General features: G+C 30.6%; 2 protein-coding genes and 1 long non-coding RNA gene across 5 annotated transcripts; all 3 read left to right on the plus strand.

Moving 5' to 3' along the window:
* Nucleotides 1-1,337: 1,337 nt before the first annotated feature.
* LOC106794702 (uncharacterized) lies at nt 1,338-1,996 on the plus strand. Its single transcript, XR_001382911.2, has 2 exons — nt 1,338-1,666; nt 1,754-1,996. It is a non-coding gene; the product is annotated as an uncharacterized lncRNA (long non-coding RNA).
* Nucleotides 1,997-4,956: 2,960 nt separating this feature from the next.
* Nucleotides 4,957-6,989, plus strand: LOC100786765 (peroxidase 10). Its single transcript, XM_003517238.4, has 4 exons — nt 4,957-5,257; nt 5,360-5,551; nt 5,947-6,109; nt 6,382-6,989. The coding sequence occupies exons 1-4, from the start codon at nt 5,039-5,041 to the stop codon at nt 6,789-6,791; spliced, it is 984 nt and encodes a 327-aa protein (XP_003517286.2). The 5' UTR covers nt 4,957-5,038; the 3' UTR covers nt 6,792-6,989.
* A 6,394-nt stretch (nt 6,990-13,383) lies between these two features.
* Nucleotides 13,384-18,906, plus strand: LOC100794177 (CDPK-related kinase 5). Of its 3 annotated transcripts, none has more exons than XM_014776114.3 (11): nt 13,384-14,201; nt 15,168-15,298; nt 15,472-15,513; nt 15,596-15,761; nt 16,258-16,336; nt 16,420-16,716; nt 16,786-16,895; nt 17,525-17,632; nt 17,712-17,774; nt 17,862-18,029; nt 18,251-18,906. In XM_014776114.3, exons 1-11 carry the CDS (start codon nt 13,689-13,691, stop codon nt 18,386-18,388), a joined length of 1,815 nt encoding a protein of 604 aa, XP_014631600.1. In that variant the 5' UTR covers nt 13,384-13,688; the 3' UTR covers nt 18,389-18,906. The 3 variants fall into 3 exon arrangements, with proteins under 3 accessions (XP_014631600.1, XP_014631601.1, XP_003516596.1); XM_003516548.5 differs by having other exon boundaries at nt 13,386-14,201; nt 15,653-15,761; XM_014776115.3 differs by lacking the exon at nt 15,472-15,513 and having other exon boundaries at nt 13,385-14,201; nt 15,653-15,761.
* Nucleotides 18,907-20,327: the final 1,421 nt, after the last annotated feature.

The raw sequence follows: 20,327 nt of genomic DNA on the forward strand, positions 1-20,327 counted from the left end.
TTGCCTTTATTGTTAAAATTAATGGCCAATAAATCTTCAACATTCGTTCATTATATATCAGTAGTTTCAAATATTCTTAATATTTTTTAAATTATTAAATAAAGAAAATATCTCTTATATTATTCAGATATTAAATATCTTTATTTTTTCTATTTTTATTTTATTAAATATTAGGAAATTTCTTGAGAAGATATTAGAATTTTTTTAAAGAAAGTGATGGCTTAATAAATAGGTATATTCAATGACGATTCGTCCCACTAAAAGTATAACGTAATTCTTAATCAACTCTGCTTGTAACGTCAAATATTTCACGCCATAAATCGCTATTTGGGTAAAAAAAAAAAGTTTACCTAACCAATATCTTTGATAGTTCCACAGATATACTTACACGTATATATTTTTTGTTAATACGTGAGAATGTGAAAGATTTATAATATATATATATATATATATATATATATATATATATATAATATTTAATTAATTTAACTAGACTTCATACTTACACATCTAATAGGATATTAAAAAATGAACTGATTTTGGTCCCTCCAAGCCAAAAGTATTTTAAGAATTAGATGCCCTCCACTCCCTGTTCAGCAGATTGTGGGATCATTATTTGGTCATAACATCAAGGTCAAAACCACAAACTAATAGATTTATTTTTCCAAATTAGCGCAACAATTTAGTAATTTATTGTTTTTTTAATCTATTCCCTTTGTCAGTCTGTGGTGTTGATATCATTTGTATTAAGGTTTATGATATTTTTTATCGTCCACCTGCGTGGATTCATCTAACTTTGTTAGCAGATTTCGTGACTTTTAGTTTGCCGTTTAGCCACTTTCCATACAAAACAAAAAAACAAAAATATACTAAAAGGTAGAAAATGATTCCTCTTAATTATGAGAAATTATAAATCAAAATTTAGACCATTAAATCATATTAAATGATTTTTCTACGGAAAATCATATTAAATGATTAAGATTAAAAAATAATAATTTTTTAAGGTAATGATCAGGTTATGTGATCAATATATGATTTTATAATATAAATTTATAATTTTTATTTACCATAATAATAAAATATTTTCACGAGAGAATGAGTCTATTCTTTCAAACATTACTAAAGTAAACTTTAAGCATGTACCAAAAAAAAATAGTAAATTTTGAGTCATTAAATATGACTAAAATTCATATGTTTAAATTAATTTCACTTTCAATTTTTTATACATTAAAATAATATATGCCATAGCATGTAAAATTGACTCTACCTATAAACTGGACGGACACTAAATGTTAGAGACAATTTACTTAATTAATAAAATCCTTCCTTAATAAACATTCTAAATAAGATCTCATTAAAAAGAGAACTGAAGTGGTAAATATTAGTAGCATTTTTGTCTGTCTGGTACTATCATAGAAATGGATTTGGGCTTGGGCATATCATGGATTACGAATGACATTTGATTCTTTTGTCTTTTGTAACGTCGTGATCTGGTGACAAATAGGCGCCTTCACGTGCATTTATTTCACTTTTTACTTGTCATATTCCAATAGTGCGAGAGAGAAGGTGAATGAGCCATGGAACCTCCTCCATCACAATCCATTGAAGTTTCTGGCACCGGATGCCAAGCTGGGGATGATACACAAGACAAGATCATTAATGAATGGTAATCTTCTTTTCTTTTGTAAAATTTGATGTGATTGTGAGATATAATATGTCTGATTATTGAAACTTTTGCTTTCTGGGTATGTAGGTTGTCTTGCTGCTATGACTGTACACAGGGTATCTTCGATTTCTTGTGCTGCAACTTTTGTTAGAAGTCTTTAGATTAAATTTCAGTGTTATTACTTTATAGCAATATGTAAAAGTCATTAGGACATAGGTATATCGAGATGTTCTTTTCCCCTCCCCTTTGTTATCGTAGAATTGATGGATGATCAGAATTAACTAAGAAAAAGTTGTGATTTTTAATCATTATTGTGACTATTAGTAAGAATATTCTTCGTTTCTCTGTCTTTTGGTATGCCTTTACCAACTGAATTTGAGTTTGATTCTATCCAAGCCGCGTTGGGAATTTCATTATTCTTTTTTTTACTAAAAGAGAATCCTTTTACCAAAAAGTAGTGTGGGCATGCAAAACTCTTTCTTTTCTCCTTTTACATGTTTGATGAATGAAGTTATTTTATCTGAATCACAATATACACGTTTTTCTGGATTGAGAAAATGAACTAGTACCAAAGAGTATAATAACAATATCAATTGTGCATGGTGCTAGTGGGATTCAAGTAATGTAAGTCCAAACAAATTTGAACTATATTCGAAGAATTAATCGGTTCCCTGTAACATTTATGAATAATGGGCATTTGACGTAATATTAATATTGTTTAATAATATACTATAAAAAATAATCAATCAGTTTATTTCATTCTTTTTTATTATTTTCTAGTTAACAATATATCTTTTTTAGAAAATATATATTTAGATAAACATCATGTAACTAAAAATCATAAGAATGAAATATAAAAAAGAAAGTATTAAATTCATGAATAATATTTAAACATTAATTGATAAAAATATGTTAAAAAGTAATTGAGCATTTGAAGTTTCAATAATAACATTCACCTATTTGAAATAAGTTTTTAGTTTAAATTAATTTTTTTCTTATTTATTAAATTAAAAAAATATTTTCATATTTTAAATTAAATTATTTGATTAACATTCAAATTTCTTCAATTAAGAATCTATAAATTTATAAATATAAAAATATAGAAAATATATTAAATATAAATAAAATTCATGGGATACAACTTTTATGCAGTACAAGTTTTATAAAAAAGAATACAAATTTGATGCATGTATATGAAAAAATAGTATATATCATACAAAATTTTGATGTAATTTTTATAACATTTAACATTTTATTATATATTAATATTGTTAACTATTATGCATGTATATATATACTAATATATTTTTTATTAATTAAAATATAGTAGATTAATACATTAAAATGTTATAATATATAAAAAATTATAAATGATAAAATTAATATCCATGCAGAGCAGTGAGACACTATGCTAGTAGAGTTAATATTTCATTATACTCCTGATAAAAAAAACATTATGCATGTTCTTATATATCAAGCTCAAAGAGGAGAGTGATTACATATCTCGCAATTAAAGAGCTAGACTGAGGTGATCTTCCAATGGTAATTTCCTGTGCTCTGTATCAGTAGGGTATAACTGCAATGTCTTAAGTACTTAAGTCGGTACGTAAATGATCGAGAATCGTGGATTAGGGAAAAGAAGAAAACATACTTTTAGATGGTTAAAATGTGAGGTTTTTACAACCTTGTTTCTTCACCTTTGGATCCTAATGTGGACAGCTCACTGTACCTTATTTCAACGTGGAATATTCTTAAACATATATTTAGATATTATGATGGAATGTATGTGCTTGTACGAATTGAAGATGAAACAAAGTGTTTGTAATTATTGGATAAATTCTAAATTGAAAAAATGAAAGAGAAAACAAAAAACAGTTAGAAAGCTTGGGGGAACTCATGAAGATCTTGCGTGCAAGCCATACGTCTTATGAGCATTTTTCAGTTTAAATTACTCTATTTTACTATATTCGTCTGTTTTATTTTATTCCTTCTCATCAATTTAACATGCAACTATAATGCCTTTAGCAATTAATATAATTAGATAATATATTTTATTGCACACACACCAAAAAAATAATATATTTATTATGTTAAAGTTAACTTATTTTAAGAGAATATATATTTATCAGTAAGGTGCACGATTGGTAATGAAGTGGCAGACAAAGAGAGGGTGAGGAAGAGAGTTGCTTCTATAAGCAACTGTCAGATCACACAATCATCCATACAATTTGCAAGTGAAATAAAATTTTATTTTACAATCCAATAGCGTTTCAGAGATAAAAGTGCTCTAATTAAAAATATTGCGTTTGACTAGCTTATGCAAACTAAACAATTATATATATCTTACATAATAGCAGTTACGTGAATTTGATCAAGTCGTTTCCCACAAAATGCATGGTTATTATTTCCTGTTTTGCTAGCTTTTATCATGACTGTACACACATAACTAGTCCACCACATGGCACACACAGTCAAATGTAACGCACTTTCGGTATATATCTATAATTTCTGCCTTGAAAATTCTTCTCCTACTCCCACAATGCATACGACTTATCTTCAAAGTGCAAACTTTGCAGTGTTAGGACAAGTAGGAAAAAATAAAACAAGATACACAGAGCACGCTCAGAGTGATTATACTCTTTGTTGGAGAAGTATAAAGTCTCACAATAGCTTAAAAAAAATAGAACCTAAGTTACAACTAGGCAATACACACACCAACCTAATTAGACTTTATTTTATCATTAAATGTTAATTATTAGTATTGTTAATTTTTATTTAGGGGATTCAAACTCAGACCCTTTTCTCCTTTCCTTCTTCCTTCACTACTAGAAGTAAAATCACATTGGATAAATAAAGACAATCAAAAGTTTATATTCCTCTCATGCTTGATACAAGTTTAGTATAGTCCACACTCACTCTGTATTGGACTTGTGTGAAAATTTGAACCCTTGCAAGCGCCCCTATTTTCTTCATATGGAGACGTAATGTGTCAACTATGCAGTACTTTATTGTTAGTAGTCTTGAAGCTGTTAATTATTTTATCAAGAGATATATTATCACACTACGTCATCTTGCCACTTAGAGCAATTGTAAACTTCATGAGGTGGGTCTACGCAAGTTCTTCACTCCATTAACCAAATGCGGACTTGTTAAGAGTTGTTACACCAAAATAAAAAGAGCAGACAATTTGGACTTATACCAAACTAGAGTGATAGGGACATGGATAGTGGCTCTGCCACTCTACAATAAAACCAAGCTAGTAAGTGTTTTATTTTCCTATAAATGGTATCAGTTTACAACTTATATTCCCACAAGCAATTCTAATTGAGTTGTTAACTAATTTCTCCTGTTGTCATATTCTAGTTTCAACTTATGGAGTTTAAATCTAATAATATGCTTCTTTTTGTTTCAATATTTTGGTTTGTGTTCCTTAGTCCTTTAGTGAACTGTCAACTTTATTATAATTTCTATGACACAACATGTCCAAACCTGACCGGAATTGTTCGAGACAACGTGCGGTCAGCTATGGCCAAGGACGCAAGGATTGCTGCTTCTCTCCTGCGCCTTCATTTCCATGATTGTTTCGTCATTGTAAATAATTAAGCTGTCTCAATTTTAATTAGTTATTCTTTTAGTTGGGATAATGTTAAAGATTTTTTACATGTGCTGCTTCTTTCATTTTTTGTTACAAAGGGATGTGATGCTTCTGTGCTACTTGATGATACGGGCACTTTAAAGGGGGAGAAAAATGCACTGCCTAATAAAAATTCACTCAGAGGATTTGAGGTCATTGACACAATCAAGGCTGCATTGGAGAAGGCTTGTCCCTCCACTGTTTCTTGTGCTGATATACTTACTCTAGCGGCAAGAGAAACTGTTTATCTAGTAAGACACCAATTTTTAACTATTTGAAATATAGCATTTAAAATATGATATTAAAAATACATACATGCGGTTGCAACAATTTTTCGATTTACTCCTTATCGTTTAAAACATTCTATTTTGGTTCTATAATTTAATTTTTTTTACCTTTCAGTTGTACCTGTCTAATATCATTTGAAACAAACAAGATATAATTCATTTAATCTACCTTTATCTCAAATGATGTTAGTCAACTTTAGACCCAGGGTCAAAAGGTAAAAATTTGTAATTATAGAAATCACACGAGTAATTAAACAAACAAAAAAAATATATATTTAATAGTTATTTGATTTTGATCATAGTTCAATCATATTGAATTTATACTCCAAACATATTAAAACCTTTCATAATATTTCCAGAGTAAAGGTCCATTTTGGTATGTGCCTCTGGGTCGTAGAGATGGTACAACAGCAAGTGAGAGCGAGGCAAATAACTTGCCATCACCCTTCGAACCAGTAGAAAACATTACCGCCAAGTTTATATCCAAGGGTCTTGAAAAGAAGGATGTGGCAGTACTCTCAGGTTTGCTAATTAATGCTTCTTTCACATTTATATTATATGCTTCTTTCTTGCAGGCTAATCATGAGACTAAAAACTTCAAAAAAACTTCGTACCCCATTGAGGCTCTTCGCTATGCGAAGACATGGGGGAGAGATATTGTACACAGCCTTATCCTTGCATATGCAAAGAGGCTGTTTCCGGATTCGAACCCATGACCAACAAGTCACCAAGACTAATCATGAGACTAATTAAGCTTAAATTATTCATGTCTATATAATATGTAATGAATGTAGGTGCACACACTCTTGGCTTTGCTCAATGCTTCTCGTTCAAGCCAAGGCTCTTCGACTTTGGTGGCTCTGGTAAATCTGATCCATCACTTGATGTTTCACTTCTACAAAATTTAGTGAAATTGTGTCCAAATCAAGCTGACTCTGACACCAATTTGGCTCCCTTGGATCCCGTCACCACCAACACATTTGACAACATGTATTACAAAAACATTGTGAACAATTCGGGGCTGCTTCAATCAGACCAGGCTCTTTTAGGTGACAGCACAATTGCTTCATTAGTCAACGTGTATAGCAAGTGGCCTATTATGTTCTTCAGAGACTTTGCGGTATCTATGGAGAAAATGAGCCGCATAGGTGTACTCACAGGATCACGGGGGCAAATAAGGACTAACTGTAGGGCTGTTAACTAGATATCCAGCCATTTGCACTTGCTCTTGGTTTTTAAAAGCCATTGCAAACTTGTATTTTACAAATGTATAATAATATGCTAGGGGCTTGTTTGTCTACTGTTTCGATAATTAATGTATGCAACTATTAAATGGTATTATTTTTCTTTTAGTTGTGAAAAGTTTAGTTTAAGGAAAAATACCTCCCCATATAAATCCTTGGTTAAAGACGTCATTAACTATTTTGAGGATATGAAATTTTTTTAAAAGCACAGCTTACAAAAAAAAAGACACATGATTTTCTTGATAATATGATAAGTCAATAGGAGACAAATAATGTTATTATATCATCAATGAATATTATTACTTGATAGTAGATATTAAAATAAATAAAAAATTATAGGAAATAAAACAAAATAAAAAAAATAATGATTAAGATATAAAGACACCCTAGTTTATAGAAACTAAAAAGGTTTTTTTAAACTTAAAATGTAATACTAGTATAATTTTTTAAGTTGTTTCAATTTTTTATTTTATTTGAAGGAGGGCCACAGGCCCAGAACAACAAAATATCTATTGCATATCCATTGGGCGGGTAAGCCCATACAATCTTCTAGTAGAATGAAACAATCACAGCAACACCCAGAGAAAAACACGGGTTTCCGACCCGGATGTCACGGGCAGCATTGGCCAACCAATCGACAACAAAAGGGCTACATCTCCCTTGTTCCTAGTTTTGTTTCCTTTAAACTTCAGCACGATGCATCCTCTGTGATCCATTAGACTCGAGCTAGTTTCCTTTGTTCTTTTTTGCCTCTTCTATCTCAAAAAAAAAAAAAAAAAATACATCATACATATGCACACAACTTGGAGAAAAAAATCCTTGTCTAAAAACATTTAAATATAAAAGTTTAATCTGTCTTGTTTGATTTAATATGTATTATATAATAATATCATATTTGAGTTGGATTATTCGACATCCAAATTAATGGAAATCTAAAATAAGTCGATCTAATAAGAATCAATGATACACAATCTCTCAACCTCAAACGTTATGATACAAAAAAATTAAATATGTATTAACCTTGACTTGTACTATTAGAAGATATCAAACCTATAGTATGTATAATAAAGTTTAATTAATTAGCTTGTTTGACCTATGATTAAATTAAAATCAAAGTGTTTGATACACATGTAGTGCTTTTTAATACATTGAATTATTGGTATGTAGTACTCTAAAGTTAAATTCCTATTTTAGATATTTTCTGACCCGGCCTATAGAATTAAACTCACATGTGATTTACTTACTTTGTGAATTTCTGACGCTGGTTTATCACATGAAGGAATTGGAATTTGATCGGATGAATACTGACAAAGAACTAATCTTCATTTCGCTTTCTATCTTTTCTTTACCTGCAGTTTCAAATTAATACACATTTCTTATGTTATGGTTAGGGTAGGAAGGAAGGAAAATGACGCTAACAAAGAAAGATAGATAGAAAAATGGGCGAATATTTTTTTTTTCTTTTCTTGTTTGTTGGGGACAAGGAGGGTAAGCATGCGCATCAATAGTGGGGCTCTCTGATATGAAAATTCTGAGGTAGGTAGTCATCAATGCGTGAACCACCATGTCTTCTTCGTGCATGTTCAGCCTTATTTTCTCACTCTCCCCATCATCACTACTTTCCGTTGAGGTTCCCTCTTTGACTTTCATTAAAAATTCCTTTGTGTTTCGATTCTTAGTAACATGATTACCAAACTCCTTTTAATTACATGCCTCATTATTGTTTGAGGAAGTCAACCTTTTTCCATTGTAAATTGAATTAAACTTTGATAATGTTTGATGCTATCCTCTCTAGACAAGTTAAACCATGTCACCAAAACGAAGAATTTGAACTTTGACAAAGTATGAAATGTATCTGAGTTTAATTTATAATGTATTATCTAGCAAGGGGATCAATTAACTTAACTTCGCTTTTATGGGCATACCAAAAATCACGGATTGGTGTGTGAATGTGAAAATCAGAAGTACCATTTGTTGCAACTTACTTTCAAGGGTAATGAAGAAAGTGATTTTTGAACAATGTAATCAATTAGTGACAAGGAAACTAGCTATCAAAATGTTGCATTAATTAGGAATCATTTGTTTTATCCATTATGTGCATCTTAAGTCATATCACATCACGATAACTGGTCTTCATCTTTTGAAGAGTGGGGATGGCGGGTTTTTAAATTTTCGATTGTATTTCATTCATTTTGTCCGTCTGTTTAAAAATAATGAATAATTAAACTCTTAAGGCAAATTCTGTCATTTTAAAAAGTTGTTGATTTTTGGACGGACGTAGTTATTGACACTTCATTAATCCAATTTGAATTTTATCAAGATACTACTATAGTTTTGTTTTTTTTCCCAAAAACACCAGCATACATGCCATGGAGTGCCAATAATTACCTCAGGATTTGGCGCCAAATGCCATAGGCGTTGTCTTTCAGTGAGTCATCATGAGCTTCCAGCATCATCAATATAAAATACAAGTCAAATCAAGAAATCAAGTACACCAAATAACATAATCATAGTAATGGACGGATTTTAACAATAAGTCTGATAGTGTGAATATATAGTACTAATTAAATAATACTTATGACAATTGTGTTTCAAATGAGTCCAACTTAAATGATTTTATTCAACAACAAAAAAAAATCTTAATTTGGTTGTCAAATACTCTAATTATATATGCATACACCCATATATATATATATATATATATATATATATATATATATATATATATATATTCTTAACTTAGTTTATTTCCTGTCACAACATTGCTTATCAGAAGGTAACTTGTCGCTATTAAATTTCTAATAGAAGGAATTAATGATTAGAAACAGTTGACTAAGTTTCTATAAATGACGCAGTGTTACTTCATCTTTAATTAATCAACCTTTTTAATTATAGTAATATCAATTAACCTCTTGTAAATTGTAATCACTGGATGCCAAGGGAAATAGCAATTCAGCTAAAATGATCAGGTGCCGATAAAGAAAGTAATACTAGCTAGCTGAATCTGATCATCAAGTTCTGAAACATAAAATACGTACGGGTCAGGGTCAGAATTGTGGGCTATGGTACTTTTCTGCTTTTAAGGCGGCAAAGTAAAATAAATTGCAGAGGAACATTTTACATACGTGGGGAGCTGAATCATGTTGATGGCGTAGTGAGTGGGCAGCAAGAAGAACACAATGAATCTTTATATTGAGTCTTCGGATGAGGTTCCATTTCCAATTCAAAACAAAGCCAACAGAACACAAAATATAATTATCATAATAATAATAGGACTAAACTTCAATTAAGTGTGGACTGTGAGAAAGGAATATAACAATAGTAAAAAAGAACAATAGAAAAAACTCCGATCCATTGACAATGTTCTAAAGACAATAATTAATTAAAGATAACACCTTATCATAAGAATCTCTCAATAGTGTCTTAAGAGCTAAATTTGAAGACAACGTGTAGAAGAATTTTGTAAGGGCAATAATAGATCTTATCCTTCAACAATGTGATAAATACAATGTTACTCTTTTGGTGTATAAATAAGCTTCTTCCATGTTTTAATTTAAATTATATTTTACTTTAGTTTATACACATCTTCGTATATAAATAAATTAGTTGTCTTGAACATTTTCATCATCAAATTTGTCACCAGTATTATATTATAGATCTAGTTACAGTTGGTATTAGAGTCAAGGTCGCAAGAGAGGCTTAGATATTGATCTTACTAGTGTTCACAACTTCTTATATCAATATTTTATTTTTATTTTGTCTATCTATTTTAATACTTTTGTGTTGAGTGTAGCACCGGAAGGTGCTTAGGTGTTGGTAAGCTTCTCTATCTAGTGGTCCTGTTGGTAAACTCTAGAAGGATGATAAATTTATTGCTTAGCTAGATTAGGAGTAAAGATAGTCGATCTTGTCGTATAAATATAGCAAAAGATTTAAAATGCATAGATTTTATTCATCTTATATTTAATAATAATAATAATAATAATTTATTTTTATTTATTAAAAACCACATATGTTTTTACGATAAATAATTATGTTTAGGTCAAATAGAATAATTATGAATAACAAAACCGTTTATTGAAGTATTTAATATAATTGTGTATCCAAAGCTAATTTATGCGCTTGATAATAATAATAATCCTAATGCGAAACCTTGTTTTATAATTTTTCTTTGTAAGTTATATTTGAAAATTTTGGAAGAGTCATTGGGATTGAATGGATTGTTCTGTTTGGCATTTATACCGAAAGGGTGATTCATTCCAAAGAATCTCAGACACAGACGACAAGAAAGGTATAAATTTCATTGAAGATGTTAAGTTACATCATGAATAAATTAAGGAGATGAAATTTTTAGAATTGAAAAAAATATTAAATTCATTTTTTATTATTCTAAAGTTTTTTTACCTATAAATTTGATTGTTGTATTTAATAATTAACGATAAAATTACTGAACAAAAATTAACGAAAATTAAATATTTAATAATCTATAGGATGCATACAAAACGGTGAAGGAAAACACGGGAATATAAAAAGCACTGGCCCTATGCTTTAATTTCTTTCTCCCGCGAGGTAAAATTATATTCGGATTGTAATTTACGAATAATGTTCAACAGAAAAATATATTTTTTATTTATTTAAGTTGTGGTTTGAAACTTTAAATTATATTTAAAACGATTTAATTATAATGTTGTCAAACGGATAATGGATCATTTATGAATGCATGGAACTAACTTTATATTTTTAAAATCAAAGTTTGAATGTACAAATACCAAATCAACACGACCTTTGTATATTAGTGCTTTAGTTTGGATTGAAATTCTTACAAAGATAAAATTTGCTTACGTCAATTACTTAAGTTTGAGCTACACCACATTGTTTAACCTTTTGCTTAATAACAAAGGAAAAATCAAGGTACAGAACTAAAAGTGAACAAAAGGTAATATCCTAATTTTAATTTTTTAATTATAATTATATTAATAGTAAAAATGATCAAATAGAATAGTCTAATATTACAACTAATTATAACAATTTATTAACAATAATAATAATAATATACATTCAAAAGAAGGTCGAAAATTATTGTTTTAAAAGGCTATCTTAGGATGATAAATTAGAACAAGCAGACAGGATGCAATTTTTCATTATAGTGAGATCAAGGTAGAAATCTTAAACTAAACTAGGTTATATTTATTTATTTATATTTATTTATATGAAACCTGTAATACCTTGAAGTTAATTTTTATCTTAATTCATTCATTTTGAATCAAATGAATTTATTTAAAGAAATAATTATTTTAGCTTCTAACTTTTCTATTTATAAAATTTAAAATTAAAATTTTATTCTATTAGGTAAGATCAACTACATAAATCACATGAGTTCATTCAACTTGCTTAAAGACACCCAGGGATCCAGGAATATATTAAAAGGGAGTCAGAAATTTGTTTTACACAATTATTTAAAAATCTATCTTTTAATAAATAGTTATTTAACAAAAATATTTATTATCAATTTTATGTATAAAACTATATATATGATCTACCCCCGAAAGAAAATTAAGCATATATCAACTCAAAAATCTATTTTTCTTTATTAGTATTTTAATTTTTTTCTCTCCCTTATATATACATAAAGGATCTCAAGGAGGGGAGGGAACCTTGGACCTCCTTGGACCGGTTAAAGATCAAAGATTTTAGTATGAAATTGTGACTATAGATATCAGTTTATTTCAAAAATTTGCTGATTGATAAAAGAAAAATCAGTTAGATGTCAAGTAAAAACTTCAAAAACTTCTTAATTATACAAAAAAAAATCAACAATACTATTTATCATGAGATTTCTCTTTATCACTCCTACCAAGTAGTATTTTTCTCAATTGGTTGTATACGAATCTTTCATCATATATAATAATCTCCCAACCTATATTTTTTATTTATTATGATCAAACATTCATCTTAATATTTTTATTTATGTCATTTTTTATTTTTATATGATTTACACATTCATTTTAACAGGTAAAAATGTAATTAATATTATCATCACACACACACATTGAACATTTAATTATGAAGGGAGCACAAGAACCAAAATACTTTTTCCTTCACTCATTGAACATTTAATTATAAAGCAATAACATTGTAAGTAATTTTTATATTTTCATTTATTCACATATTTGTAAGTTTTATAAGTTTATACTTTTTCCTTCACCCATTGTTGGTAAGTTTATCATTTTTAAAATAGTTAATAATTAATTAATTCAAAGCGAATGTGTGATGATTTTTAATTAGTCAATAATGTAATTTTATATTAACTAAATATAAAAATTAATATATTTTATAATTTATTTTTATTTATATTTTTTTTTAAAACTTATAAATAAGTGTGTAATGCAAGGGAACATGTTAGATACAAAAAGAGTAGTAAATCAGACCATGAGGACAACTGTATTTTAAGTTTTTAACCCATCACAGCTTGCTTTTGTTATTCCACTCCATGTTAGAAAATTTACGGCATTATTAATTACAAACTTTATACCCATCAAAATTAATCGAAAAGAAAACCGAAATTTTCGTCATTTCATTTTCTTTTGTACGAGACTCTCTCTTCTTCTTCTCCCTCACACCAGTCCCCACCATTGTTAAAAAAACACTCCCCACGATCAACGAACCCAACCAACCCACCTCAATTTTCACAAACTCCACATTTTCAATTCACTTAAGATCTCTGCAGGAAGAGCTTCTCACTTTTCAATTCAACCTCATCCACGATCCATTCACTAGCATTATTATTTATTACATGCAATGCTTTGACCTTCAGCCACCACACCACAGCGCGTGTCTTCGTCCCGAAGCAAAACCGAATGGGTCTCTGCACTTCCAAACCCACTCTTTCCTCTCCTCAATCCGCCACACACTCCCCCGTGGCACCTTCTCAAAACGACGCCGTCACACTCACTCACAGTGCCGAACCTCACTCCAATGGCGAAAACCAAAACCCAAAGGAGCCTGAGAACAGCGGTAAGAGATCTCCGTTTTTCCCGTTCTACAGTCCGAGTCCGGGCCGCTACGTGTTCCCGGTCTCGCCGCGGCGCTTCTTCAAGCGCCCGTTTCCGCCGCCGTCGCCGGCCAAGCACATAAAGGCGGCGCTAGCGCGGCGGCACGGGTCGGTGAAGCCCAACGAGGCTGCCATACCGGAGGCCGAGGCGGTCGCCGGGCTCGACAAGAACTTCGGATTCTCCAAGCATTTCGGAAACAAATATGAACTTGGAGGTGAGGTTGGGAGAGGGCACTTTGGATACACTTGTGTTGCGAAGGTGAAGAAAGGGGAGCTGAAGGGACAACAAGTGGCCGTTAAAGTCATTCCAAAAGCCAAGGTTTCTACCAACATTCATGATCACATGCAATGCATAATTAGTTATTAAATTATTGTTTTATCCCAAGTGATTTTCTGTTAGTTTTTGAAAATTGTGGTTGAATTGTCACTCCCAACTAAGATTTTAAATTATGGTTGTGGTTTTGTCACTACCTTCGAGAATGCGGGAAATGGCGGACAGACACGGCCGATGCTGTTGCAATTGCAACTACGGTTGTTCCAATAACCTGGAGGACAAATCTGGCCGATGCACTTGCAACTGCGGTTGGCTTGAGTCCAAAAACCTTGATGTCGTAGCTGAATTAATGGGCGAGGACTGTTTTTCAAAACCTTGCTCCTAACTGTTGTTAGTTTTATCGGTGTCTGAACAATGAGTAGGATATTTCGCTTGGCTTGTCAGTATTGTGGAGTTGATTGGATGCGTTGGGCTTTCCAATTGTGCTGGCCATGCATTTCTGCTTTTGCTATAGGGAAATTTCAGTCATAGAAGGGTGATGTATCAGTTTATGCTGTCTAAAATTAAAATAGTACTGATTTGTGAACCAATATGGCAAAATGTTGAGGCAAATAAAATGACCAGCTGAGATTATCCAATTCTTACATTTTGCTATGGTTGCCTTAATTTTAGTATTTTCCTTCGAGCTACTTTGTTACAGACACAGTTCCATTGTTGGATCTTTGATGGGAATGGATCTTGGCATTAATCAAGTGGGGCCTTATCAAATTTGTGAATATTTATGAAATGAGAAGTAGGCATAAAATCTATTAAGAAAATCTAACACATTATTGTTGTCTATACCTGACTACCAGTATACTAGTAGCTTGTAATTTATTGATTTTCTAGCCTTTTTGAATTATATAATAAATTTTTTTATGATAATAAAGCAAAGTCACATGTATTAACTTATGTATTTAGTTATTAAATGTACGGAATAATTTATTTTAATTTTCTGTGTATTAATTGTAGATGACCACTGCAATTGCCATCGAGGATGTGAGAAGGGAAGTAAAAATATTGAGAGCTTTGACTGGACACAAGAATCTAGTACAATTCTATGATGCATATGAAGACCATGATAATGTCTATATAGTAATGGAGTAAGCTTCAATTATGTTGCTTGTTGAAGTTAAATGCTATAGTTCATTTTTTGTGATAATTTGATTTATAATATCAAGATAAGTTGTTCATGTTTTTTTAGATAATTAAGCAAGGGCAAGTGTAATGAGTTTTATAAATAACAGTTTTTCTTAAACTGTTATGCATTTTCTAGGTTGTGTGAAGGAGGAGAGTTGTTAGACAGAATATTATCAAGGTATTTATTTATTTTTAAAATATACATTGTCTGAATGTTTAAAATTTGGATGCCACTGATGGAAATTGGGGATAAATGGAAGTGACTGGAAGAGGCAAAATTGTGTCAACAACTATAAGATATCTCTTTGCTCTTTCAGAGGTGGGAAATACACAGAGGAAGATGCAAAAGCTGTCCTGAGACAAATACTGAATGTTGTTGCTTTTTGCCATTTACAGGGTGTTGTGCATCGTGATCTTAAACCTGAGGTGAAGTATATGTTCAGTTTTTAGACATTTTTTCTCCCCCCGCCCACCCTATTTTGTTTCATAATATTGAACTCAGCTGCTTAGCTTAAGTAGTCAGAGAGTCAGATGTATGAAGTATCTTTTGCATTAAAGAAAGACCTTTTTCTTTTATGTTTAAAAATTTATTTATGTTTTGGGGAAAAAGGGGTAGAAAAGAACAAAATGGAAGCTATGGAAAAAATATTGTTGTCTATAAATGTAATTTTTTACTCTTTTATTTTGTGTGTTTGGTTAAGATTTCAACCAATGCAAAAGGGAAAAACACAATTTTTTATGTGCCATTCCCAGCTTTTGGATGGCATTTATGAGAAGGAACATACTTTTCCTTTTACTCAACATAAGTTTGTGTTCATAATCATCTAATACAAACAGGCTATAAGATGATTGTGATTTTGATTGATTTGTCTTCTAATTATTATCAAGTGCAACTTTTGAAGATGGCTAATTTTTGGATCAGAACTTCTTGTTTGCATCCAAGGAGGATACCTCAAAGCTGAAGGCCATAGACTTTGGGTTGTCAGATTTTGTTAAACTAGGTATATTTTGATTCCTTTTATACTGTGTGCTATTTATTATCTTGGAGTTGCTTTATTTTTTGACCTTTCATTGTCCTTTACAGATGAAAGACTTAATGATATTGTTGGCAGTGCATACTATGTGGCTCCCGAAGTTCTACATAGAGCTTACAGTACAGAGGCTGATGTCTGGAGCATTGGAGTGATTGCATATATTTTATTATGTGGTAGCCGTCCCTTTTGGGCCCGGACCGAATCTGGTATCTTTCGTGCGGTATTGAAAGCTGATCCAATTTTTGATGAACCTCCTTGGCCTTCTCTGTCAGATGAGGCAACCAATTTTGTTAAGCGATTACTAAATAAAGATCCACGGAAAAGAATGTCCGCAGCACAGGCATTAAGTGAGTTTTCTCAGCAATGATTGCTAGCTCTTGTGCTTATATTTGTTACTTACAATTTGCATACTGCAGGTCATCCATGGATTAGAAACAAGGATGTAAAAGTACCTCTGGATATTCTAATATTCAAGCTCATGAAGGCATATATGCGTTCCTCATCTCTACGAAAAGCAGCTTTAAGGGTATGTCTATCTATGTAAAATTGTCTGCTTTTAAAAACCTGATATTGATGGAAAAGACATTTTGATGAACTGTATGCCCTATTATCCTTTGATATCATCTCTCTTGATTTTTGCTACTACAACTGTGGTCTCCATTGGTCTCATATTCTTCAATTATTAATAGTTATGAGAAGTGCTATCAATACACTATTTGACAAACTATTTTAAACACTCTAATATTGCTTTATAATTTATTGAAAACTACAAAATTGAGTGAGACTCATTAAATAAGTTGTGGGTCCAACAAAGTATTGTGATCTTCAATAATTTACTACCATTAGTAAAGAGAATGTTCAGTAGAGTGTGTTGCATTTATCTAATAGGTATATTACTACTTATCTAAATAGTTTATTTTAAAGTAAATGTTTCCGGCTAAGTGAGTTAATTGTTGCCCAGATCATCTCAGTAGCTACTGTGTTGAATATTTTGTAGTTTTTCTAACTAGGCAGACTCATGTTTGGTTTTACTAGAGCATTGGTTCTTTCTATTATTTTCATTGTTCCTGCTGCCTTTACTTTATTGATCACACATTCACACTATATTTGCTTCTCAATAACTCAATGGATTTTTTTTCATGGGCATTGGGACAGGCTCTGTCTAAGATGTTAACTGTTGATGAGCTATTTTATTTGAGGGAGCAGTTTGCACTTTTAGAGCCAAGCAAAAATGGCACTATTAGCTTGGAAAATATCAAAGCGGTTGGTTTTGTTTCAATTTATTTTTATTTAAGATATTAAGAGGAAGGTGTTTGTCATCTCACAACTTTGAGCTGGTTAGGTCTTGATGGTAAATGCAACAGATGCTATGAAGGAGTCACGCATACCTGACTTTTTGGCATCAGTAAGTGTTATGATTGAACCATAGAAATTATTTAAATGGCGTTTTGTATCTGTAGTGGTTATTGATACATAATAATTTGGGTGGCAGCTTAATGCATTACAATATAGAAGGATGGATTTTGACGAGTTCTGTGCAGCTGCCCTTAGTGTTCATCAACTTGAAACACTTGACCAGTGGGAGCAAAATGCACGTTGTGCCTATGACCTTTTTGAAAAGGATGGAAACAAGGCCATAGTCATAGACGAACTAGCTTCGGTATGGTTGATCTGACTATGAATTGATGATAGTTTATGTATACATGCCTTTGTAAATCTTTATACTGATAATATTATTGTGCTGATTGTTATATAAGTGAAGATATCTACCTATTTTAACTTTCATGGTGTTGCATTGTGATATTAATATATTAATTTTCTTCATTCCTCATAATATTGAATTACATTTCCTTATATTAATTGTTTTAACTAAATAACCAGGAGCTTGGGCTTGGTCCATCTGTCCCTGTTCACGCTGTTCTCCATGATTGGATTCGGCACACTGATGGAAAATTAAGTTTCCTTGGATTTGTCAAACTGTTGCATGGCCCATCTAGAAGTCTTGCAAAAGGTCAATAGACCTCAGAAGCCCAATAGAATAGCCAAGAGTGCTTGACTAAACTATATGATGATCTATCTGGCTTAAAAATTGCTAACGGAATCATCACAACCCTATTATCAAGTGATTGTCTTTCGCATTGTGCCTCAGCATATACTCTTTTAGAATGATCTCGTTCTTTTACAACTTGGAGCAGGAGGCAAACCTGCTACAGGAGTTTGTATTTTCCACTGTAAAGCTGTAGTGTATTAAAAGGGTACACTCAAATACTGTAACATGTTAGAAGGTTCAAAATTGAGGGGCATCATTCTTGTAATCTTGTCCACATGCAAATTCATTGCCTTGTATCCAGAGCTGAAAGAAAGAGGGTTTGGGGGCTCTTTTGCGCTTTCAGCATTATTGTAGCTTTTGGGAATTTGTAATTTGATTTTTCTTGGATTATTTTCTCATCATTTAAAGGTGTTGATCATGTTGATAATTGGCCTGAGGCAGGAAATATGAAGTATATATATCCCACCCCAATTCTACACAATCCTAATCCCTATATCTTCTATTGAATGTTGCAGTATAATTATAGATGTTGCTACACGTGTCTGGTATTACAAAACCAGATTGACAATGGAAATGGAGACATTGCATACAAGTAAGAATCTGTATTGTAAGGGTATTTGAATAAAACTTTAAAAATATAAATTGAAACAAAACTATGTAAAATTATAATATTTTTATAATTAGTTTAAATAAACAAGAAAAAAATATTAGTTTTGATTTAAAAGAAAAGTGTTTTTTTTTTTAATTTTAAAAATAGATTATAAATATTTGAGATTTGAGATGAAAAACATAATATATAAAATATTAAAAATAATTAAAGTGGATATTTAAAAAAAGTAAAATTGATTTTATTTTTCATGTAAAATGAATATTTATATTATATATATAACGAGTTAATTGTCATCCATACATTAGAAGGGGGGAATGATGACTTTGATACTAATAATTGATAACACTAATAAAAGAAGCTAAATCTGTGCATGTTTGGTTAAAAAAAATGAAAAATAATCACCTTTTTAAATTTTTTAAGAAGCTGGTACAAAATTATCTTCTTTTTTTTTTTTTAAAAAAAAAAGCAGAATTAAACACATGCCGCATCTCTTCTTTTTTTTCTTAGCAACATGATAATTACAGTCTGGAATGATGACAGTTAAAGCTTTATCCAAGTACTATAGTACCTGTCTGTGGCAATACTCAGCCTCATACTTGTCTGAATAGTAATTTTAAAACTAGTTATCTTATCAACAATTACAATATAGTTTCTTGTAAGGAATTTGTTTGACAAACTAATAAACAAAAATATTATTATAATAGTAACATTGTACTATATAACTTAATATATAAAAATATTCAAAGATATTTATTATAAGAAAACAGCATAAAAAGTATATTCAGAGATCATATAATTTATAATCATAAAACATTGCAAATAGAATAACTTAACTTAAATAAAAAATTATTTAAAATATAATATTATAAATATATTTTGCGGCTATGAGTAGAGTCGGAGACTGTAGTATTTACACCTGTAAAATTTTGTAATAATACCCACACTCTTGATGATTAAAAACCTTATTCATTACAAATAGTTTTATGGATACCTATTGAATATAGTTGCAATTGTCATTCTTAATTATAAACCATATATTTGTATTTTTACTAAGACAAATGCTTTTTTTTATTAAATAAATGCTTAAAATTTATAATAATGTACAATTTTAAAACATAAATTCTTAAAAAATATAATTTCTTATTTTTCTCAAGAAATATAAAATAATAGTTTTTAAAACTTCAAAAAAAATAAAAAATCTGTCGTTGAGAATTGAGATAGTTGGGAATTCGGCCCAACATTGTCGAGCGAGCCAAGCCAAGGCCCTGCCCCCCGTTTTTGCTTCTTTTCATTTAAAT

Source organism: Glycine max, chromosome 1 (genome assembly GCF_000004515.6).
Source record: "Glycine max cultivar Williams 82 chromosome 1, Glycine_max_v4.0, whole genome shotgun sequence".
NCBI lineage: Eukaryota > Viridiplantae > Streptophyta > Magnoliopsida > Fabales > Fabaceae > Glycine > Glycine max.